The sequence below is a fragment of the Carya illinoinensis genome, chromosome 7, assembly GCF_018687715.1.
Source record: "Carya illinoinensis cultivar Pawnee chromosome 7, C.illinoinensisPawnee_v1, whole genome shotgun sequence".
Taxonomy (NCBI): domain Eukaryota; kingdom Viridiplantae; phylum Streptophyta; class Magnoliopsida; order Fagales; family Juglandaceae; genus Carya; species Carya illinoinensis.
Window position 1 is genome coordinate 13382514 of NC_056758.1, and position 25142 is coordinate 13407655.

The 25142-nt window shown below is 37.5% G+C and overlaps 2 protein-coding genes across 3 annotated transcripts in view; one reads left to right on the forward strand and one right to left on the reverse strand.

Annotated features, from left to right (window-relative positions):
• The first annotated feature begins 1174 nt into the window (after positions 1-1174).
• LOC122315193 (leucine-rich repeat receptor-like protein kinase PXL1) lies at positions 1175-4760 on the forward strand. Its single transcript, XM_043130986.1, has 2 exons — positions 1175-3944; positions 4217-4760. The coding sequence occupies exons 1-2, from the start codon at positions 1298-1300 to the stop codon at positions 4624-4626; spliced, it is 3057 nt and encodes a 1018-aa protein (XP_042986920.1). The 5' UTR covers positions 1175-1297; the 3' UTR covers positions 4627-4760.
• Positions 4761-5436: 676 nt separating this feature from the next.
• LOC122315221 (probable inactive ATP-dependent zinc metalloprotease FTSHI 5, chloroplastic) overlaps positions 5437-25142 on the reverse strand; it is a 36550-nt gene continuing 16844 nt past the window's right edge. For both annotated transcript variants that reach the window (XM_043131026.1, XM_043131025.1), the window contains 8 exons: positions 24242-24424; positions 21546-21665; positions 20244-20429; positions 20037-20111; positions 18729-18788; positions 18132-18239; positions 6710-6790; positions 5437-5861 (listed from right to left, as the gene is read on the reverse strand). In XM_043131026.1, the coding sequence (XP_042986960.1) occupies positions 5796-5861; positions 6710-6790; positions 18132-18239; positions 18729-18788; positions 20037-20111; positions 20244-20429; positions 21546-21665; positions 24242-24424 (879 nt within the window). In that variant the 3' untranslated portion in view covers positions 5437-5795. The remainder of the gene's footprint in view (positions 5862-6709; positions 6791-18131; positions 18240-18728; positions 18789-20036; positions 20112-20243; positions 20430-21545; positions 21666-24241; positions 24425-25142) is intronic.

Consider the following 25142-nt stretch of genomic DNA (forward strand, 5'->3'; position numbering starts at 1 on the left):
ATGTGGAGGCTTAGGAAGGAAATGGGCAGACATTGTTTATGGGAAAGAATGGTGTCTGTGCCACAGACAATGATTGTCTGAAAACATTTCTCTCAATGGGACCCATTTTCTATTTCTCTATTTCGTGGAGAAAGTTCTGAAGTTTTCTATAAACTTTATCGACCTTGTAACGTGATGATATTCTCCTCTGTCCAATTCATTATTGGTTGGTTTGAGGTAAACTTGAACTAAATACTGAATTACTATATGGTGGTCTTGGACTTCTCTCAACCTCAAAAACTAGTTTATGAGGTGAGGTTTTCCTTCACAGTTATAAATAAACCACCAGCCCATTCCACAACCGATATGAGACAACCACAACAATTACCTCTATTATAAGCATTAATTTCCTTGGGCAACAATGGCAATTGGTTTACACCTACTTTCTCATTTTCTTTTCTTTCATTCCTATGTATTGAGCAGTAATGACTGCACCTAATGATGCTTATGCATTAACCACAAGGATTATGCATCAAGAAAGAGAACCTAATTAGAAACCCAGATGCTGAAGAAAAGGATTAGAAAGAAGATCTCCTTTAAGGTGGACTATATGGTTCATTGTACTATGAGTAAAAGAGAATAGTGTGTGAGGCAAGTAAAATGAAAGAATGAAGCATGGCATTGCAGTCCATGTAGTTACAGTACCTTTTCAAATAAAAGTAAGGTGGGGAAGTTACCCAATTCATTCTTGATAATGAGTTTCTAATAAAAAAATGAAGGTAAATGCAGGGAGGCAAGTTCATTTTCCCTTCAAAATTAAGAAATCAAAATGACAATTAAAAAAATATATAGCATTTTCATTTGTTAATCACCCCACTTGGGTTGACCATGATAAAATTATAAGAACACAAGTACAATGATCAGTAGTGGAACTGTAAACACATTCTCTCCATGTTTTAATGTCTAGGAGATTTCCAATAAGTCCAAAGCTTGACAGTCATTAGATGCAGATCATTAGCTGGTGCAGATCCCAAGAACCCACGAATACATGATAATATAATCTCCACTTGCTATTAATTATCACAAGCTAACTCTCTCTCTCTCATTAGCTGGTGCAGATCCCAAGAACCCACGAATACATGATAATATAATCTCCACTTGCTATTAATTATCACAAGCTAACTCTCTCTCTCTCTCTCTCTCTCTCTCTCTCTCTCTCATAAGTTGATAACTCCCTGCTACGACATTCTTACTCCTTTCCACAAAGGAAAAAATAATGACATACAACTGAGAGGAACGAAACCAAAAGAGCAGCAAAATGCAAACCCACTTTCTTTTCTTCTGCTGTTGCGTTGGCCTCTCTCTTGCTCTTGCTGAGGGAGCTCAAACCACGCCAAATGATGAATTGTTAACCTTAATATCAATAAAAGCTGTTCTTATCGATCCTTTAGATAGCCTGAAGGATTGGCGAATGCCAAACAGAACGCTTGAGAAAGGTTCGGTACTGCATTGTAACTGGACAGGAGTCATGTGCAACTTCAAAGGCCTCGTGGAGAAGCTTGATCTCTCCAACATGAATCTCAGCGGCAGTGTTTCAGATTACATTCAAGGCCTGCATAGTCTTTCTTCTTTCAACATTTGCTGTAATGGGTTTGCCTCATCTTTGCCAAAATCACTATCCAATCTTACTTCACTGAAGAGCATTGATGTAAGTCAGAATTCCTTCATTGGCAGCTTCCCCACGGGTCTTGGAATGGCCTCAGGACTGACTTCAGTTAATGCATCAAGCAATAATTTCTCAGGTTTTCTTCCAGAGGATCTTGGAAATGCCACATTACTTGAGATCCTTGATTTTAGAGGGAGCTTCTTTGAAGGATCAATCCCTTCATCTTTCAAGAATTTGCAGAAACTGAAGTTCCTCGGCCTTTCCGGCAATAATTTCACCGGAAAGATTCCACGAGAACTCGGGCAACTTTCTTCCTTAGAGACAATAATTCTTGGGTACAACGAATTCAAAGGTGAAATCCCGGTGGAGTTAGGCAACCTTACAAATCTTCAGTATCTTGACTTGGCTGTCGGAAGTCTCAGTGGCCAGATTCCACCTGAATTGGGTAGGCTAAAACAACTTACCACGATATATTTGTATAAAAACAACTTTGCAGGAAAGATTCCCCCAGAAATTGGTAACATCACATCGCTAGTTTTTCTGGATCTTTCCGATAATCAGATCTCAGGACAGATTCCAGCTGAGCTAGCAGAATTGAAGGACTTGCAGCTCTTGAATCTAATGTGCAATCACCTGTCTGGTCATATTCCAAGCAAGCTTGGTGAGTTGACTAAATTAGAGGTACTTGAACTATGGCAGAACTCTTTGACAGGTCCTTTGCCAACAAATCTTGGAGAGAACTCCCCCATGCAATGGTTAGACGTGTCATCAAATTCATTGTCGGGTGAGATTCCACAAGGTTTGTGTAATTCAGGCAATCTCACTAAACTCATCCTTTTCAACAACTCCTTTTCCGGCCCCATCCCAATTGGTCTTGCAAAATGTAAGTCACTAGTACGTGTCCGAATGCAAAATAATGACATTTCCGGGACCATTCCTTTTGGTTTGGGAGATCTTCCAATGCTTCAAAGGCTGGAATTGGCCAACAACAATCTCAGTGGCCAAATCCCAGAAGATATTGCCTCCTCTGTATCACTTTCTTTCATTGATATCTCCTCCAACCACCTTGAATCATATCTTCCTTTCACCATTCTCTCTATTCCTAATCTACAAATCTTCATCGCTTCCAGCAACAATCTGGAAGGTCCTATCCCAGACCAGTTCCAAGACTGCCCATCACTTTCCATGCTTGATCTTTCAAGCAACCATTTCTCAGGAAAAATTCCAGCGGGAATTGCCTCGTGTCTAAAGCTAGTGAATCTAAATCTTCGAAGCAACCAGTTTACAGAAGGAATTCCCAAAGCACTTGCAACCATGCCATCACTAGCTATTCTTGATCTGTCCAACAATTCTCTTGTTGGTCGGATACCCGAAAATTTTGGAAGCTCACCCGCCCTGGAGATGGTCAACCTCTCATTCAACAAACTCGAGGGTCCAGTCCCCTCAAATGGTATGTTGATGACGATCAATCCTAACGATCTAACGGGCAATGCCGGTCTCTGTGGTGGAGTACTTCCACCATGTTCTCGAACTTTTGCTGCACCACCAGGACCAAAAAACATGCATGCAAAACACATCCTAGTTGGATTTATTGTAGGGATTTCTATAATTCTGTCTCTTGGAATAGCTTTGTTCACTGGACGATGGCTATTTAGAAGATGGTACTTATATAACAGCTTCTTTGATGACTTGTTCTTGAAGAGCATTGAACAATGGCCTTGGAGGCTAGTTGCATTCCAGAGGGTCAGTTTCACCAGCAGCGACATACTAGCTTGCATTAAAGAATCAAATCTAATCGGCGTTGGAGGAACTGGTGTAGTGTACAGGGCTGAAACTCATCGGCCAAATGCAGTTGTTGCTGTCAAGAAGCTATGGAGGTCAGGGTCGGACATTGAAAACAGCGATGATCTTTTGGGAGAGGTGAACCTTCTTGGGAGGCTTAGACATCGGAACATTGTAAGGCTTTTAGGGTATCTTCACAATGAAACTGACATTATGATGATATATGAGTACATGCCAAATGGGAATTTGGAGACAGCGCTCCACAGTAAAGAAGCCACAAAGTTGTTGGTGGATTGGGTTACCCGATACAACATAGCTGTCGGGGTTGCACAAGGGCTGAAATACCTCCATCATGACTGCCGCCCGCCAGTAATCCACCGGGATATCAAGTGCAACAACATACTACTTGATGCCAGTCTCGAGGCAAGGATAGCGGATTTTGGGTTGGCGAGGATGATGGTTCATAAGAATGAGACTGTTTCTGGGGTGGCTGGATCTTATGGGTATATTGCACCTGGTTAGTTACCTTCTACGCTTCTTATATCAATGATCTATTTGATTGTAGTAACAATTGTTTTGCTAAACAAGTTATGGTTGGAAGATAGGAATGAATAGATCAACTAACGTTTGATGTCAACCAATTCCAAAATTCTGGAATAACCTTACAATAGTAAAATACCAGAAGTTCTGAAAAGCACTTGAAATTCTCATATTTTTATTTCTTTGACGAGTACTTGAAATTCTAATATGTTTGTTTGCACAATATTTCCCTTTCCTTTTAAATGACAGAATACGGATATACTCTGAAGGTCAACGAGAAGACAGACATATATAGTTTTGGTGTCATACTTTTGGAGCTTCTGACTGGGAAAATGCCTTTAGATCCAGCATTTGGAGAACCGATCGATATTGTCCAATGGGTTCGCAGGAAGATTGGAAACAGCGGAAGCTTAGAAGAAACATTGGATCCCAACATAGCTGGTGAATGCAAACATGTCCAAGAAGAGATGCTCCTCGTCCTTCGAATAGCACTTCTTTGTACTGCAAAGCTCCCCAAGGACAGACCGTCTATGAGGGACATTGTAACGATGCTTGGAGAGGCAAAGCCGAGAAGGAAGAGCATTTGTCAAAATGGGGTACACAATAGTAGAAAAGAGAAGCCAATCTTTAGCACCTCGCCTGTAATAGGTCTTATGTAGGAACAATCTCTGCAGTTGGCTGCTTTCGAGTAAATATTCTCTGAAATTATTTTTATTATTGTTATTTTGTTGGGATTAATTTTAGATTTCAAGCAGTCATTTGCACCTATCAAGAAGAATAATGATCATTCAAACAATTTTATCTCAAATGCTTAATTTTCTAATTTGATTTCATTTATGTCATCAACCGCTTGATATTGCCACTACAATATCTCTATTTCACAGACCGACAAGCAGAGCATGCATGGCATGTTGATCCAAAATCCAGTTAATTTTTAGAGTAATGTGATATACAGTCGTAGAGTGTGCAAATGTCATGTAATCTCTCTAAAAAAGAGTGACGTCCACTATTAAAAAGATTAATTTTTTTTCATATAAATCCCTTATTTATTCATTTTTTTTAAGTAATTGCACGGCGCTCACGTATTCACGACTGCAATTATGATTTCTCTAATTTCTGATTTCCTTGAATGATAGATAATATGTGCTTCCTTTAACCTTTTTGTTCTCCCCAAATCTTTTGCAGCTCTAGGTTAGAAAAATTAAAATTTTCACGGCCAAACTAAAAGAGCCAACCAAACCTATAAATATAGCATAAAACAGGTCACATTCCTGCTTTCAGTGCTAATAGGGTTAGTTCACCGCCTAGAATAGTATTTTTTTCAAGGTTACTAAGAATATAATTCTCAAGTAGTAGACAAATTATAGTACTGAGTTCATAAACAGAATAGTGTAGACCATTGGATGATGGTGTAAGTTACCAATCAATACACAAGTAAATATATACATAGATCCTCATAAACATCATCATAAAACGAAGATAGGCTTTTAATTTGTTTAACTCCATTACACCACCCTATATTACAAATCCAGTAAGAAAAACATAACAAGCAAAATTAAAATTGAGAAAAGCACACGGAAGGCTTGCAACCCTTCACAAAGGCAAAATATGATGGCAGAGAAGGAAAAATGGCACCTCTTCCAAACCCAAAACTACTTTGTGTCTAATTATTTTACATTGTACCTCTCTTATGCTAAAAATGAATGAATAAAATGTAACATTGTAACTAGGGAACCTATTCTGAAACACAAAATAGTCCGTCCAAAAATAAGATTCACCTTACAATCTACAGCCGGTATCTCCTATAGAACTGCATAGTTAATTGAGACTAGGCTGATCTTAAAAGAGCGGTACCCGTTGCATTCCCACCATCAAGAAAGCCGCTAGACAATGGCTGGGGTAAAAGAAAAAAAAGGAGGAAAAATGTGAGAAAGTGACAGAAGCCCAGTCGATGACATGGATGAAACAAAAATACTCAACTTGTACCAAAAACCCTTATGCATTAATCCTCAGAAATCAAGTAGATATAATTTCCAATTCACATCGAATGTTAAATGGAGAATAGATCAATTACAGTCATGAAACTATCATTGCTGGTTGTCTATGGGTTTTTTCCAAAGACCGAGGATCATTTTATACAATCACCAGGGTAAGGATTCATGATCAAAGAGAGGGCTTAGAGGGGATAAAATTATCATCTTTTATTCAGAGACGTATGGTTATTGTTAATTACAAAGTGTTGATAAAACTAAAACCATTTTGGAACTATGGAAAGCTGACAGTCTTTTCCCCCAAATTATCAGGCATCATTTATCAAACAACACAATTTACCTTCAATTTCATTCAAGGTTTTCAAATCCTTTTGGTCTGAAAGTATGGATTATTCTCACTAATAGATAGTCCCATAATTTTAAAGTGATTAAATGTTGAAATCACGTTCAAGGCTAATGGAATGATTTAAGATATAAAGAAACTATACTTGGTGTAATTTCTGTAGAGCAGAGGGCCACACATAACCTGAATCAAGTTAGTTCTTTTTTTACATCTAGAAGCTACATGGGAGACAGTACTCCAGATGCTGTGAACCTAATATGAATGCACTTCAACAAGAACATTGCCTAAAGCATCAGCAACTAGGATAAATATACATTTTAACCATAAATTACAAAATATTCTAATAATAAACCCTAATAAGTAAAAATTGCACAAAATGGAGAAATAATCAATTATTGGCAGGCATACCTCTCTATTATAAGAACTTGAAAGAAAAAATGGTTCCTTCTCCTGAATCCCACCATATTCTTCAACTATTCTTTCCAAATCCTGCTTAGTACAGAGTACATCATATTATTGAAGATATTTATGTCATCAGTTATTACCAAAAATATTACATTTCAATAAGAGGGGGTGGGGTGGGGACTAAGAGTTTATAAATTCATGCATGTTTGAACGCTCAAGATATTCATGAATTCCATTTTCTCAACCTCAAACCCACCAATTTTTTTTTTTTTTTTTGGTGTGTGTGAGAGAGAGAGAGAGAGAGAGAGAGAGATCTGAATTAAACTGCAAGTAAACTCAAATAAGTACAGTAACATTACTTTGAAGTTAAAAAAAATGACTGTAATTGAGATGTATTGAACAACTCAGATTCCACCTGATTGAGTTCAATTAAAGACATTATGTAAAAGAGTTATATGTACTTTGATGCTGTAACAATGAGCGGGTGGAGAAGAATTATCTGAAAATCCCAAATCTGCATTATCTGGTAAGAGTTTGAGGTAGCCTGCTATTATTTGCTAGTTCGTTATTTTCCTATTTGTGTTTTGGATAATTTTTAATTAAGATATAATTAAGATGACCTCGGCATTCACAAGGGTCTTCTTATCAGATTCATGGCACTAACTTTATATTGGCAGGCAAACTAAAATCTTCGAATAATGACACCTGACGACATGGAATGTGGAAGTTTTTGGGAATGTAGATAGTCAGAAGAAGTCCTTTCTTGAGGAGTTGCGGGGCTTAGAGGGTAGGGAGGAGATTGGGGTTCATGTGGTGTTTTTGAGAAAAAAAAATCAGATTGCTTCTTATCTTGAGGTGGTGATTTTGATGGAGGAAATCTAGTGGAGGCAAAAATCTCGGGCTTTTTGGTCGAAAGAAGGGGATAATTGCACTGCGCTCTTCCACTGGGTAGCCAATTCACATTGGAGGAACAATACCTTTAAGATACTTCACATTAATGGTCTTGCCCTTTGGGATCACTCTGAGATCAAGGATCACATTGGCCACCGTTCTGAAAGAATCCTCACGAAACAATTTAATTAGAGGCCTAAACTTGATGATTTAGCTTTTAAGCCTATTGATATCCTGAGTGCAACTGGTTGGATGGACTGTTCGAAAGCATGAAGTTCTACAAGTGATAAGAGTGGTGGCAAGCTCTTAAACCAGATGGTTTCCCCATGGCTTTATTTCAGGATTGTTGGGACATTGTTTGGGAGGATGTCTCGAGGGGAAAAGCCGTAATGTGACTCTCATTGCAATTGTCACAAAGAGGGCTGGTGCTTCCGAGTAAATTATTATCATCCCCTTTAACCTTGTGAATGGGGTGTATAAGTTCATATCTGAAGTTCTTGCCAACCATATGAGCATAGTCATGTAGAAGATTATTTCAAAGCCTCAAAATGCCTTCGTCAAGGAAGGCAAATTTTTGGACTCGGTGCTCATTGCCAATGAATGTTTAGAGAGTAGAATCAATAAGGGAATGCCAGATACTTTATGCAAGTTGGATATGGAGGAGGCTCATGAACATGTAAATTAGGAACTTCTGTATTATTGTTTGGGAAGTGTGATTTTGAGGAGATATGGTGTTCTTAGATAAAACATTGTGTTTCCCCAACTCGTTTTTCAGTCTTGGTGAATGGCTCTTTGATTGGATTCTTTAACAGCCCCATGGGTTGAGACAAGGGGATCCATTGTCTCATTTTCAATTTTTCATTATTATGGATACTTTCAATAGAATGTCGGAGGCCACCATTGGTGGTGGATTTATTACATGTTTTTCGGTTGGAAGTACTTATTGTGACACTATCAATATTTCTCACCTTATTTTTGCAGATGATTTGCTTTTCTGCAAGACGGACCATGGCCAAATTCAATCATTGAGGGAAGGCATGGTGGAGGGTTGCTACTGACTCCAACTATGGGTTTTGGATTGCTTACCTTGCCAAAAGCATGACCATAGATAATCTGAGGAATCACGGCCTTCTTGTCATTGATTGGCTACATGTGTAAGCAAAATGGTGAAACTGTGGACCATCTATTACTTCGTTGTGAGGTGGCTAGGGTCTTATGGGATGATATATTCAGCAGGATTGAACTTGCATGGGTACAGCCAAGAAGGGTGATGAATCTTCTTGCTTGTTGGAGAGGTCTTCAGGGTAATCCCCAAATTGCCTCAGTGCAGAAAATGATTCCCATGTCTTATGGTGTGCATTTGGATGGAAAGCTTTGAAGATTGAGAACATTCTTTGGGTGAACTTAAAAGATTCTCTTCCAATACCTTATTTTTATGGGCTTCTCTTTTTTTTTTTTTTTCAATAGGGCTAGTTTTCATGATTTTTTTGTATACTTTTTTTTTTCCCCTTCCTTTGATTGGCACTAGATGTCCGAGAACAAAATCCCGACTAATCCCGAGGGTGCACGGGACATCATCAAAGAGTTTCCTGTATGTCCACCTTGGGTAATCAAGGAGAAGTTCCCCAGTCTGATGGCCCCTAGACATTGTTTGCACCCCAGAGGAATCAAACCTTATACCTAGAAAAGGAGCATACCACCACCACCAAGGCTTTTACCACTTAAGCCAACCCCTAGGGATTGGTGTTCTCTTTGTATACTTCCTGTATGCTTAGACTATGCCTACTTGTTTTGATAAAATTTTATTTCTAACTATAAAAATAAAAAATAAAAAATAATTAAGGCTTGTAATGTAGGGCCAGGATTTATTAGACCAGGGCTGGAATTCTTTTTTCCTTTAGGATGTGAGGGGTTCTAATGTTTGAGAACGTCGAGGATTATTGAGAATACACAGCTGAAAGATTTGTTTGATTTCCTTGCCTCTCCCTCTCCTGTTTTGTTTCTTTCTGATTCATCTTCTACTTGCCCTCAATATTCTCAATGTCTGAACTAAAGATTTAGATCGAATAAGATGCAGAATACTCTTATAGCCTAATAAGACAGCACAAAAATCACCAATAAAAAAAAAAAAAGGAACAAAAACACAGCACAAAAATCTCTGACTTGCTCTGATATCAATTTGATGCACATCTTTCAGAAATTCAGCATTGGATTAGGTTCTGATAAGTTCTTGAAGGCTTATGGATAGGGTTTGACATGAACAAACTTGAGTCAGTTATGTTAGTCATATATAAAAGGAAAGAAAAAAAAAATAGAAAAGGAAAGAGAGCCCAGGCAATCACACCTAGGTTTCCGAAATAATTGTAACTAAGGAGAGTCACATTCTCAAATCTTTAGAGAAGTAGCTGGAATTTTATTCAACCCAATCTCTACAAATCTTGACAAAGAACATAAACCCTTCATAGAGGCTATTCCTAATCATTTTCCTGAGAAGAGTTTGATTTCTAAATAAAAGAGAGAAAATAACCACTAAACCAAGTAACAAACAACTAGAAATGAAAGGTTATGTTTGTACGGTCTTTGGAATTCCTCATCAAAAAAAAAAAGAAAAAAAAGAAAAGAAAAGAAAAGGAAACACTAGAAATTTTCATTCAAAGGACAGGGGCACAACCCTGATGCACAGGGTGTATATAATAGAACCCTTTTAATGATTAACAGAAGTGAAAACTTAAAAAATCAAAATTATTAGAGTAACGAGATAGATTATAGACCCCTATCCATATAGAGCAATTTGATCAACATATTCTTTAGCTCTTTTACCAACATCTCAGTGTCTTGCATTCTGCTCTCTCCATATGCTCCACACTAAAAACAAATTGACCTATTGAACAATCTAACTCTATCATCCTTCTAGGCATGACCCGTTCTACTCCAAAAGGGCTTGAAATCACTGGCCACAATGCCCTTGTCACTTCACAATGGATGAGAAGGGGAGATTATGGATTCCCCGCTCCCTTCATACATGTAACACCAAGTCACTGCTATGAAATTTCTTTTCGCTTATTCAAAGTCAAGATCATCCCAAGGGCTGCCATCCACACAAAGAAACTTACTGACTTTTTAAATAATCTTCCATGGAAATTGAGAATCCTTCAAAATAGATTATGTTTGATAGTACGACCTAGCTTCAAACTCCTCCTAGAGGGGATCCACGAGTACAATTTTCACCAATTCTTTTTTTTGAGAAAACAATTTTCACCAATTCTACCCTGATGGAGCACAACAATTCAAAAAATGATGTTACTCCTTCTACCTCCAAATCTTGCACAAATCCAGTAAGAGATAAATACACTGAAGAGTTCCATTAGAATTCATATTATCCACTATCAATACCACCATACTACAAACGATAATGAACAACTCCAGAACAGACCCCTTTCGTGGTCCATCCCCACACCATATGTTACGCCTATAAGATGCGTAGGGTTTGGGCTTAAACCACCCATGCAATTGCCCTTGGGTGGATACTCAAATCTGCTCCCACCTCTACCTTTGTACTAGGCTGGATATTCAGATGTGGAAATCCGCAGTTGCGGATAATTGTACCAATCTGACTGCCATATTGGGATCCATGGAAGCACTTACAAAATCGATTTTTTATTTTCGATGACACTTTCATACAAAACTAAAGTACAAACATATAAAAAAAAAAAAAAAAAAAAAAAAAAAAAAAAAAAAAACAGAGAAAGTAACCATAAGAATTCTTCTTCTTGGAAAGGAAAACATACAGACTTGTGAAAAAAATTAAAAATAAATAGCATTAAAAACACAACATAAATCCTATCAAAATAAAATGATTGACCATAAGCATGAAAATTTGAGAAAATCAAAGATTTCTTTTATAACTTTTATATGCTCATGTTTTGCAAAATGTGAACAGAAAATTGTTTTATTAAACAACGATGAGTTTCAAGGACAAAATCAAATATCTCATTTGAGATTATCACAACTTATTGCATTTGAAAGGTTCAAATCACAATCAGAGCAAAAGAATCAAAAAGAAAACCAACGAATAAAAAAGAAAATCACAGGTTGTAGAGGGAAAAACAAATTGAGAAATCAATGATAGAGAGACAGAGAGGTACCTTCAGGAAGCTAACTGGAGCAAGAAGAAAGATATCCTCTTTTCCTATTTGTGTGTTGTTTTGTGGGAAAATGGAGGGAAAGTACACACCTAAAACTATGAAATTTGGTAGGTTAGATTGGACTAGATGTTTCACAAGTGCATATCCAGATTCTATGCACGTGATCAGCTTAATTCTACAACATCATTGATGTGCTTGCGATCCAATGGGCCTCCCTGTCAGATTTGGCTGAATGACCCCCTTGAGGTGCTTCCTTCTCATTATATAGAAATAATTACAAAGATAAGATTGAGAATTCAAATTTGAATCTCAACAAACTACATCTTTATCTCTATCTAATCTCACCAAATTACATCTTTATCTCTATCTAAACTAACCTGATTTTATCCTATCTAAATATGTGCAAGTTTAATTTAAATACAAGATAAGATTAGAAGATAAATCCTAATCTATTTGAATTTCAGTTCTGCTGCATCCCAATAAAGTAGGAGATTAGCTGCCATGTAACCCTAGCTGCAACTTAGTAAAGAAAACCCTAGTTTTCCTTTGATACTTTCCCTCAAATTGATGCTAGAGAGTCGACTAGCAGCAATTTGCTAACTAGGTATTGATGCCATTGTCAAATCAGAGCTCTGGTGAAGATATCGGCTACTTGGTGTTCAGTGGCCACATGAGGGAGAATGATAGCTTTAAACTCATAGGCATCTCGGATATAGTGACAATCAACCTCGATATGCTTTGTACGTTCATGAAAAACTGGGTTGGCTACAATTTGAATGGCACTTGTATTATCACCATGAAGAGGCGTGGGATGTGTCTGTGCAAAGCTGAGTTATGAAAGAATACCACGCAACCACATAATTTCCGAACAAGCAGTAGACATTACCGGATATTCAGCCTCTGTAGATGACTTAGATACACAACCTTGCTTCTTACACTTCCAAGAGATAAGAGAATCCCCAAGGAAGACACACCATCCAGTAGTAGAATGTCGAGAGTCCGGACATCCAGCCCAATCTGCATCAATGTAGGCAACTAATTGAAGAGAAGAACCTTTAGGAAAAAACAGTCCACGATTAGGAGTCCCAAGTAGATAGCGAACAATCCGACGAACAACTACAAAATGAAGATGTCGAGGAGAATCCATGAACTTACTAACAGTGTGGACAGCATAGGAAATATCAGGGTGCATGATGATGAGATAAATCAAGCTGCCAACCAACTTACGGTATAAGGTAGGATCCGAGAGAAGTTCGCCTTCTTCTTTCCTATACTTAACATTCACCTCCAGAGGAGTATCAACTGGAGTATTATCTTCCAATCTCCCTAATTGAATTAGGTCTTGAATATACTTGTGTTGACTGAGAAATAAACCATGTGTCTGAGACCTAACTTCCAACCCTAGAAAGTAGGTAAGATCCCCAAGATCCTTCATGTGAAACACATTATGAAGATGTTGCTGAAGTTTTTTTAATCAAAAGTCCATCCAAAGCAGAGATGATAATATCATCTACATATACCAATAAAAATACTACTCCAGCATCGCCCTTGTGCAAAAATAAGGAAGCATCATACTTACTTTGCTTAAAAGAAAACCCTAGCAAAGTATTGTGAAAATTTTCAAATCAAGCTCGAGGAGCTTGTTTAAGACCATACAAACAGGCATAGGGGAGGAAATAGGCATACCAGATGGAAGTTTCATGTAGATATCTTCCTTTAAATCTGTGGGCATTTGATTCTTGTTTGACGTGGGCCATTTGCTTTCAAGTGGGTCATACATGAGAATACTTTTGGGAGGAACCTTGTGGGGCATTTGGGTTGGATTTTGACTTGGACCTATTATTTTGTCTTGTTTGACGTGGGCCATTTGTTTTCAAGTGGGTCATACATGAGAAATACTTTTGGGTTGGATTTTGACTTGAATCTATTATCTTGACTTGGATCTATTTTTGGGTTGGATTTATTGCTTATTTGATTTTCGTGATTTTCATCATGTCTATTGAGAATTTTCCTACGTGAGAATTTCAATTTAAGATATTTTTGAAAGGGAAAGAATTATCAAATCATATTGATAGTTCTGCTACGGTTCCCACTGATGAAAAAGAATTTCCCCAATGGGAGGTCAAGGATGCTAAGGTGATCTCATGGCTACTGGGGACGATTGAGTCTCACCTTGTGACCATTCTTCACTGTTTAACCACAGCTCAAGCTATGTGGGACTATCTCCATCGCATTTATCACCAGAATCACAGTGCTCGGAAATTCCAATTGGAGGTGGAAATTAGCAATTATACTCAAGGTAATTTGACCATTGAACAATTTTATTCTAGCTTTATTAATCTTTGGAGTGAGTATTCTGCTATTGTTCATGCTAAGGTTCCCCCTATAGCCCTCATGGCTCTTCAAGGGTTCATACTGAGAGTCAACGTGATCAATTTTTGATGAAGCTTTGCCTTGAATTTGAGCCTGTTCGAGCTGGTTTATTAAACCGTAGTTCGGTTCCTTCTTTGGATATTTGTTTGGGAGATTTATTACGTGAAGAACAATGATTATCCACTCAGATGGGTATGACTTCTGAGAAAGTCTTTTCTGAGGCTGTGAATGTAGCCTATGCAGCACAAGAGAGAGGGAGGAACAAGGTACAATGTTTTAATTGCAAGGAATTTGGTCATATTGCCCGAAATTGCCCTAAGAAAGTTTGTAACTACTGCAAGAAAGAGGGTCATATCATCAAAAACTATCGAGTGCGGCCTCAGAATCGCCAATCCCAAGCTTTTGAGGCTGCTATTCAGTCCTCTTCTCCTTCTTCTTCTGCACCACCTATTGTAAACTCTAATTTATTTGTTCTCACACCAGCAATGGTCCAACAGATGATTGTGTTTGCTTTTACGGCCTTAGGTCTACAAGGTACAGATACTAACTCAACCTCTTGGATTGTTGATTCGGGCACTTCTAATCATATGACTGGAAATACGACGGGTCTCCATGGGGTTCATAAGTATAGAGGCTCGCAAAATATTCAGATCTCTAATGGTAGTACCCTTCCTATTACTTCTGTTGGTAAATTGGGCTCTTCATTTAGTGATGTTTTCATCTCTCCTGGATTATCTACCAATTTGATTTCTGGTGGACAATTGATAGATAATAATTGTGAGGTTCACTTTTCTCGTGGTGGTTGTCTTGTGCAGGATCAGGTGTCAGGGACAGTGATTGCAAAGGGGCCTAAAGTGGCACGTTTATTTCCTTTACAGTTTTCTATTCCTAATGTTGTTTCTCTTGCTTGTACGGCTACTGCCAATACTAATGAAGTCTGGCATAAGAAATTAGGTCATCCTAATTCTGTTGTCTTGGCTCATCTTATGAAACATGGTTTTTTGGGCAATAAAGATTTCTTTTCCTCTTCTCTTGTATCTTTTGATTGTGCTACTTGTAATCTTAGTAAAAGTAAAACTTTACCTTTTCCTGCGCACGGTGGTCGTGCTTCTAATTGTTTTGAGATTGTGCATACTAACGTTTGGGGTGTGAGTCCTGTTATTTCTCATGGTCAGTATCGTTATTTTGTGACATTTATTGATGATTATAGTCGATTCACTTGGATATATTTTCTCCGTTCTAAAGATGACGTATTTTCTGTCTTTCAAAAATTCATTGCGCTTGTCGAGACACAATTCCGTACTTGTATCAAAACTTTACGCTCCGACTCAGGCGGGGAGTACATGTATCATTCTTTTCAGAATTTTCTTCAGCAAAAGGGGATCATTTCCCAACGTTCTTGTCCTTATACTCCTTAACAAAATGGAGTCGCTGAGCATAAGAATCGTCATCTCTTAGATGTCGTCTGTACTTTGTTGATTGATTCTTCTGTACCTTCTAAATTTTGGGTAAAAGCTTTTTCTACTGCTGTCTATTTGATTAATCGTTTGCCTACTGCCACTCTAGATTATGATTCTCCCTATTTTCGATTATTTGGCATATCCCTTGAATATCAATCATTTCATACTTTTGGGTGTGTTTGTTTTGTTCATCTGCCTCCTGTTGAGCGTCATAAGCCTGCTGCACAATCTGTCACGTGTGCCTTCATGGGATATAGTCCTACTCAGAAAGGATTTATTTGTTATGATACTCATGCAAACAAATTCCGAATCTCACAGAATGTGATTTTCTTTGAAAATCAATATTTCTTTCAGTTTCAAGCTATTTCTGATCCTCCTATTACTCTTCTTCCCGCTTTTGATGATGTGTCCTCTTCTATTGAGCGATTTAAACTAGGTATGGTGTATCATTGACGTCTTCCCCCTTCTTCCACGTCCCTTCCAGACACTGATCCGTCATTTGATTTTGCGGTTCCTATACCTCGGCACTCCACCCAGGCTACACATCCACCAGATAGGTATGGTTTTCCTCATATCTCATTGCCACTCTCGACACTGTTTCTGTTCCTCACTCTTATACCCAGGCAACCACCCAAGTATGTTGGCAGCAGGCCATGCAAGAAGAAATCCAAGCTCTTCAAGACAATCACACTTGGGATCTTGTGATTTGTCCCTCTGGTGTCAAACCTATTGGTTGTAAATGGGTGTACTCAGTCAAGTTTCGAGCTGATGGCTCACTAAGCAGATATAAGGCCCGTCTTGTGGTTCTTGGGAACCGACAGGAGTATGGTATTGATTATGAAGAGACATTTGCACCTATTGCCAAAATGACTACTGTGCGGACTATCTTGGCACTTGTTGCGTCGCAAGGGTGGTCTCTCCACCAGATGGAAGTGAAGAATGCTTTTCTCCATGGGGATTTGAAGGAAGAAATCTATATGTCTCCACCTCCCGACATGTTTACTACACCTTCGTCAGAGGTTTTTCGGCTACGCCGATCCTTGTATGGACCGAAACAGACTCCACGTGCATGGTTTGATAAATTTCGCTCTACACTACTTGCTTTTCATTTTACTCAAAGTCAGTTTGATTCCTCTCTTTTTCTTCGCAAGACTTCTGTAGGAATTGTATTGCTTTTGGTATATGTTGATGACATTGTGATTACTGGCTCCGATACTGAGTTAATTAAGCAATTACGACAACATCTCAAGGCCTCTTTTCACATGAAAGATCTTGGTCCCCTGCAGTACTTTCTTGGCCTTGAGGTGCAGCTTACTCCGACTGGTACATTGTTACACCAGCACAAATACACACGGGAAATGATTTCATTGGCTGGTCTCCAATCGGGTAACTCTATTTTTACTCCCTTGGAGGTAAATCTTAAGCTTTGTCAGGAGGAAGGTGAGCTTCTATCAGATCCATCATTGTATCGGCAGCTTGTCGGGAGTTTGAACTACTTGACGATTACTCGTCCTGACATTTCTTTTGTTGTGCAACAAGTAAGTCAATTTATGCAGGCTCCCCAACATCTTCATTTAACCGTTGTTCGTCGCATTATCCTATATTTGAAGGGCACCTCTACATGTGGGTTGTTCTTTCCTAAAGAATCTTCCTTACAGTTGGTGGGATATAGTGATGTTGATTGGGCTGGATGTGAGGATACTCGTTGCTCTGTTACTGGCTAGTGCATGTTCCTAGGCAATGCACTCATTCCTTGGAAGAGTCAGAAGCAAGACAGAGTTTCCAAGTCCTCCACTGAGTCTAAGTATCGTGCTATGTCTTCCGCATGCTCTGAGATCACATGGCTTCGTGGTTTATTGGGTGAACTTGGTTTTCCTCAGCTGCATTCCACTCCTCTTCATGCTGATAATACCAATACTATTCAGATCACCGCTAATCTTGTCTACCATGAGCGTATAAAATATATCGAAGTCGATTGTCATTCTATACGTGAATCATTTGACAAACATGTTATTACTCTCCCTCACATTTCCACTGAAAGTCAAACTGCAGACATATTCACTAAAGCTCTTTCTCGGCATCGACATCAATTCTTGGTTGACAAATTGATGCTTCTTGATCTACCAGCATCAATTTGAGGGGGGATGTTACAAGGATAATTTAGGTATATATATATATCTAGACTGTATATAGCAGACAATTAGGCTGTAGATAACGTGGGAATACTTAACGTATGGGCTGTAGTTAACGTGGGAAATACTTTACGTGTACAGAAAATTCTGCAGCAATTAGCGCCGAAATACTTAGTAACATATATGTAACTCTCTCTATAAATAATGAAAGGAACCCAAGGGAAAAAGGCATTCAGACCTTTTGACAATTAGATCTCTCTTCAAGCATCTTGCAGCTAGACCAATTGGTACTTCTTGTAGTCCCTCAGAAATATGTTCACAAATACTTAAAACAATAGACTCATAGAAATTCAACAAGTGCAAGAACCATAGCAGAAATGTTAAGCATGATAATATAGGCAGTTTCAGGATAATGATTATTTACCTTTCTAGTCAGGATTTCAAATTCAACCAACTCCTCAACAATCTTTCCAAGAACTTGATGATTCTTCTGAAGCATTTCTTTGGCTTTGTAATATGCTAAATCGTACATCTATAAAAATCACGAACGCTTATCAGAGGTTGTGAATCAATCTTACTGCAAATTCTCATTTTTATGGCTGGTGTTTGGTGTGCCACATACTCCCTTTGTCCCACAACAAATGTCTTCATAGAATTCAAAAAGAAAAATTTGAGAGGCATGTGATACTTTGGCACAAATATATTTACTTTTTACACCCTTAAAATCAACCTTTAACGATTGGTGCTTTGACATTTCCAATTTCAAAATCAGGGATAAAATGGAAGTGGAAATTTGGTAGTCACTTTTGGATTTTTTTTAATGCAAGGAATTTCAGAGATTTTGCAAACTCAACAGGTCTTTTATCCAGTTAAACCCCGAACCCATTTAACTTGCCCACATTACACACAGCAGGTAATTCATCAACTTTTTACCAATGGGACATGGCCCCTAAAAATTGTTTGCTCCCAAGGCTTCAAATTTGACTTGGGGTGAGGATAACCCATGACAATATACACTTACCTTTTCAACTTTAGCTGCCATCTCAAACTCATGGTTGTCGCCCATGCTTAAAGCTGTAACCTATGGCAATAAGAACATGAACAGTCAATCACTACACCATCAAACCTGTAAGAACCTTGAAAAAGAAAAGCATTATTGAAAATGAACTTGAATTTTTCAAAAGATTCCAGAGCTATGATGTTTACAATGAAGTTGTCAATATTGCCTCTATCAACCATTATCAATGTGCTCAAAAAAACTACAATGAAAAAACTAGACAACACCACTGCTCATCAACATGTTCTCCATTGGATGTCAACCAGGGTCATCTCAGTTCATGATAAATTTGGGCAACCTCTCAGCACCAGAATCCACCATCTTTCATGTGTTACTATGAGTAACCATCATCACCACCCAGTTGTCAACACCCGCCAAAGAACATCACATGCATTACCAGGAATGATCACTTCTCAAAGTTGTGTTTGCTCGCAACAAGTAAAGAAGAGGTACCAGAATCAATAGAAAAAGTCATGGATATCTACTTCTATCTTCAAGAACTACAGACCACAATTACTTGCATTTTTTTTTTCCAAAACAAAAGGAACATGCATACATATATCTGATCCCCCCCCCCCCCCCCCCCCCCCCCCCCGCGGCCGTTCCGAAAAAAAGAAATTAAATCATGAACATTGTCCTCCTAAATCAGGCACTACTTAAATGCCCGTACATGACAACCTATCAGATTAAAATACCCCCTCACGTGGAACTTCATCGTGAATCAACCAAAAAAATAAAAAACTTCTGACAAAGCTATTGAACCAAAGAATAGAGATTCGTAGATCATTTTTTTCCTTTACATTCGTTTTTCTTAGTACTTTATTTCAACTTTTTCAGAGCTTCTCCAATTTAACAGATTAATTAGGGAGAAAATTCTTCTCAGCATGTTCATCTTCCCACATTGCTTAAATTAAATTCAAAATGGTGTGCTCATCGTATATTCAGTTCGTCTAAAAATAGTATCTTCTTTCTGCATAGAGCAATCCTAGATAAGGTAGCTCCATGTAGTTTAAAAAGTATGATGTATCAACGTAGGATAGGAGAAGTCTATTTAAAGTAAACAGAATGGAACAGGTAGCTTTGACTTTTCTAAGAAGAAGATATGTTAAGATTATTTTATGTAAGAATGCCAATGTAGTGGCAGAGGGTGTTGTGTGTATAACTGAATCTTGAAGGTGCTCTACAAATATACTTACCCGTAACAGTGATTCAAGCACAATGAAACCACTTATTGTATAAGAATAACTTTTGGGTTTGAAAAAATGACAATACCGCATTGTTATGATAGTAAATTGCAGGACTATCATCAGGACCCCAGCCATACTGAAGCACCATTCTTGTGGCAATCTGTAGCATCCAAACAAGAAAGAATGAGTTCTATTGGGTTTTTCTCATTCACAAAAAAAAAATGAACTTTGGAAGATGATAATAATTAAAAAAAAAAAAATTGCAGAACCATAATGCTCTGCATGAAACCACCTCTTGTGCCTGGTTTAATTCTGAAGAAGATAGAAAATTCTCTTCCCCAAAAGGAAGTAGCATTCTGGCTGCAATATATGAACCAAAGCAAAATACAAGCTTCTTTTCTAGGTATGACCTAGACTCCGAAGTCCCCATTGCAGAGCCTTCATTTCTCATCTTTGTGATTTTTGTACAGCCAATTCCCTGTAAGGAGAAGATAATCAGTGCTCATCACAATGCAGTTCCCAAACGATTTGATTACTGACATGTGTCTCCACCAGGATAATGAGATTTCCCCTTTTAAATATCAAAATACAGTTGGAACAAGAGAATTGGGCAATTGACTGCGTACAAAGACATGAAGCCTTGGCTTAGTTCAGAGAAGGGGGTTATTTGGACTCCAAAGCAAATCTAATTGTTAAATCAACAGACATTTTAGTATACTGAATGCCCACTTGAGCGCATTTCACTGGTCTTAAGAATCCATTTTTGATTCATCAAATTTGACCTTATCTGAAGGTGGCTTGCATTAAGGTCGTACCTTCCTCAGAAAAGATGTTAGGTTTCTAATATTTCAAAGGAGAATAACCTTTGGAATTTCCATATGCAATTTCTTCTGTTGCCATGCACTTTGAATGCATTGGCTAGTTCTCTTCTATTACACATACACATTATAGACATCCGATTTTGTCTTCACCTCATCTTCCATAAGCAATAAAACAACCAAATATACCCAGAAAATCCTAAAAGCTTTTAAACAGAAAACAATGCAATTGTTTTATAGGTATATTCCCTGTTATTATATTGCATATGTAAAATTTAGTATTACATTAACAGATAAATATCATAAATCATATTATTAAAAATTTGCAACTATAAACAAAAAAATGTATCTTGTTTAGAGAAATATAACATAAAAAACCAAGAAATAATGCTTCTTTGTCCCAAATGGAGAACCAAAATTTCTTTTTAACCCTTCTTTCATCTTTGGCAGTACACAGTTTAGATTCTAGTCCATCACAACAAACATGTCAATTTTTAAGAAGTCGGCATTACAATCTTCAGTTTCAAAATTCATGTTTACCAAAGAGATTTAAATACATAAAAGAAAACAACTTAAATTTTAAAAAATAGCACAAACTTGAGACGAGATGGAGCAATAAAATATCCAGAAATCGCATATTAGAAACACTAGAAACTAGATTTTTCATAGTAAACATCCAACAACACCTGTATCCATCCATAGGCATAAAAACTGCAGAATAGCTAAAATGGAACAAATTAGAGAAATGTAATCATAATAAGACATGAAAATAATACCTGCCAAGACAATGGCTCAAGCCATACATTATCGACTACAGCAAAGTTGGGCAATAGAAGAGCAATAAGAGCACGACCAGCAGCCCAAACAGCATGTGGGAACTTGGCTTCCCTTGTCCACTAGCAATTATTAAACTCAAGTCAGTACAGTGCACAACTGCAGAGGAACAGAAGGAACCTATCTTCCTATATCATTGAGTACACTCACATAAAAAGCATAATATTATACTTGAAAATGGATCGTTTTGAAAACTTCCAAATGCATAAACATATTTTAAGCCTCTATGAAATGCATGATATTTCATTGATTGTTGGTTGTGTCATGACTAGCAGTGTGGTCACAGCTGATTTAGTGAATTTCCTTGTTATAATTGTGTATTCAGGGGTGTTGGTGGTTAGTAGTTGTCTTCATTAGTGATCCATGGTTGTTTTCAGTGTTTCACACAAGTTAGTTGTCTTCAGTGTACATTCTTCTGGTGTCGGTGGTTGACACCGTCATAGTGTGTAACATCCTGAACTTTTGAGGTTTCTATTTTAGGAAATTCAGCGTTTACACTATAATTAGGGTTTCTAAGGCAACCACAACTCCTCTTTTCTATTTTTTTTCTTTTTTTTTTCAGACAAGGCAACCACAACTCATAGGACAATTATGACTCCAAATTACATTCAAACACTCCACTAAACCCACAACACTAGGACTGCCACATCCCTTGGACTCTACACTTTCCAAACTCTACGTATTGACCCCATATGAGAGCCTACCTACCATTAGATGAGCCCCAAGTAAGGCCCCCTCCAAGGAGACGAAATTCTCTTAACTTTCTGCTAAAACCAAAAACATGAAGCCCATAACCCTTGCTAAAATACTCACATCACACCCTAAGCAAGAAGATCAAGATCCAAACCACTTATCCAAGCCATGTACTCCAATCCAACCTTTGGATCAACTGCTTCCTTTAGGTAACTCTCTCTCTCTCTCTCTCGCTCTCTCCCCTTTTCTCTTTTAATGATAGGTATGTTAGACAAATGCCATGAGATCATATGAAATTAGTGAAACTCGGATCCACGGTTTTGATGGTTTAAACATAGGGACAGATTTTTACAAAGAGAGATTGTGAGCAATTCGGGTGGCATGTGGTAGAGGCTTGAATATGGATGGATGCATTAAGGTTCAGGTGGTATGAACTCACAGGACTAAGTGTTAATAGCATGAATAGTCATAGGTTAGCTTAGACAAGATTAGGTTTGAAGATCTTAGAGTGCATAGGTATGAACTCTGATGGAAGATGATGGACTAAAATGAATGAAATGATCTACCTTTTCCTCTAAAATTCACTAAAGAAAAAAACAAATATACGTTTTTCTTAACTCTAGGGGAATGGGGTGCTACACTATGGCATGGCACCAAAAACCTAAACCGTTGATTGGTGAAGGTTAAGTGAAGGCAATACCCTATTTGGCTGCAAAATTGAAGTTCTTACCCTTGTTAGGGATATCCTTATCTTGGATATGTCACAAAATTAGGACGCTTTTACTCCAGATTAAGATTTGGGTCAACTCGGATTAATCCCATCACCTTTGGGCTAAGTCAAATTATATTCGAGTCTCTTAAAGCAGGTAAACCCAAGTGCTATCTTCCCAACTCAGTGTTTCAACCTATTTTCCCCTGCATCAGTTTGAACTTTGATCAGTTTGAACTTCAATCAGTTCATTCTGATTACCAGTGCTTTTCTTGTTACTCAGCTTCCAAAATGTAACAATCTCTAAAGTATGCATTTTAGACAGTACAATTGGTTTTTGAGCAGCTTTGTAATACGCCAGATTTAATGTAAGAGGGTGGAATATGGGATTCCACACTACCTAGAAGAAAGAAGTTACTCTAATTTATTATGATTCCAAGTGACTTGAAGTGTAACATTGATGAGTCCTTTTGGATTATAAGCTTAGATGTGACTTGGCTTTTTCTTGGGTCATTACAAATGGTATCAAAGTCAATCCCAATAAAAAAAAGAAAGACTTGAGCCATGTCACTTACAACATAATGGCATGACAAAGGACATAAGAATTGAGTTATTCTACTATCAATCTGGCGTGTAAAGCACATCATCCACGTCACTTAAATGTTAAGATTTGATTTGTAAGATTCAAATTTTAATATTTATCTTCCAAATCAAATTATGTTATGTAAGGACTTTACTAGGTGTGTTCTACACACCCACTTGAAAATAGATTTTTTCTAAGAAATTTAAGGGGGGATATTATTATTATTATTATTATTATACCCAAAATTAAGTTCAAGAGGGTGGTGAGTGGTAATCTCGTATTGTGTGAGGGATACGTTCTTGCAGTTTATAACAGAGTAATGATACAGTCCAAGGTTGTGCAAGCCTTGTGCACTCACTTTAGAAAAAAATAGGGACCACCATTAAAAAGTGGGTTTTTTTTTCATGTGGGTCCCAGATTTGCCACTTCTTTTTAAGGTAATGCATAGGGCTTGCACATCTTAAATTGTACAATCACTTCCCTTTATAATAATTCCAAGGGGGCTCCAATCTTAAAATTGCCAAGTCTATTTGAAGTATAAGCCCAGATGTACCTTGCAGTTTATAATAATTCCAAGGGGCTCCAATTGTAAGATGACACACAGAAGCCATGCAATTGACTATTTACAACTAATGTACTAGATTTTTTGTTACCTCAAGAGGAGGATTTAGAAGTTCTATTCCGTTGCTTATCTGGCCATATGGTTCCATTAGATCAACCACATTCTGCATATCTTCTTTAGTCAATTTCAGTCCAAGATGATTCACCAGCATTTTGCTTAGTTTATTCACAAACTTGGTTTCCCGTAACCATTTGGGGACATTATGACTGAAAGTCTGCAAAAGTTCTAGAAAGTATAATTATTAAGGTAAAGAAAAAAAAACAAAAAAAACAAAATTCAGCAAAGAACGAGAAGAGGAAAAGTAAACAACTTATGGCATATTAATATAATATATGAAAGGATCGAAGAACAAATAGAGAGAGCTGAAGAAAACATGGAATGATTGACACGATACAGTTATATATATTAAACAATACAAATATTTTTATTTGATATAAAGTTTTTTTTTTTTATAAGTATTATTTGATATAAAGTTGGGACAGATCATAGAAGACAATCATAACTAGATAGCATTTGAAAACTGTTTCTCTGAAAGTGGGGAAAGGGTCAGGTTAATTATAAGGGCCATTGGGTGATACTGCCCTTGTAAAATAGGCCATATGGATGATACTATCAATGAAATCAATAACATATCACTGTAGGCCATATGGATGATACTATCAATGAAATCAATAACATATCACTGTGAGGGTTTGTGAAGTGTCTTAAATACAACTTAGCTAATGCTGATTAAACCCCAAAATTAATTCAAGTTATGTTTGTGATCCGTATTTGTTGTAATCTCAAGCATAGATAATGATTCTCAACTTTCCATTAAACTCCAGAAGTTTAGACCTCTCTTCCCCTAAAATGCAATCTTCAAAATTAACGTCAAACGAAGATGATGATTCTCAATTTTCCACATTCAGTTCTTTAAAAGTAAAACTTTCTTT

Bases quoted from the DNA above. Each gene is read 5' to 3' on its own strand.
- LOC122315193 (XM_043130986.1), top strand. From the start codon at position 1,298: ATGCAAACCCACTTTCTTTTCTTCTGCTGTTGCGTTGGCCTCTCTCTT. The intron at 3,945-4,216 runs GTTAGTTACCTT...TTTAAATGACAG, and splicing joins TTATGGGTATATTGCACCTG to AATACGGATATACTCTGAAG.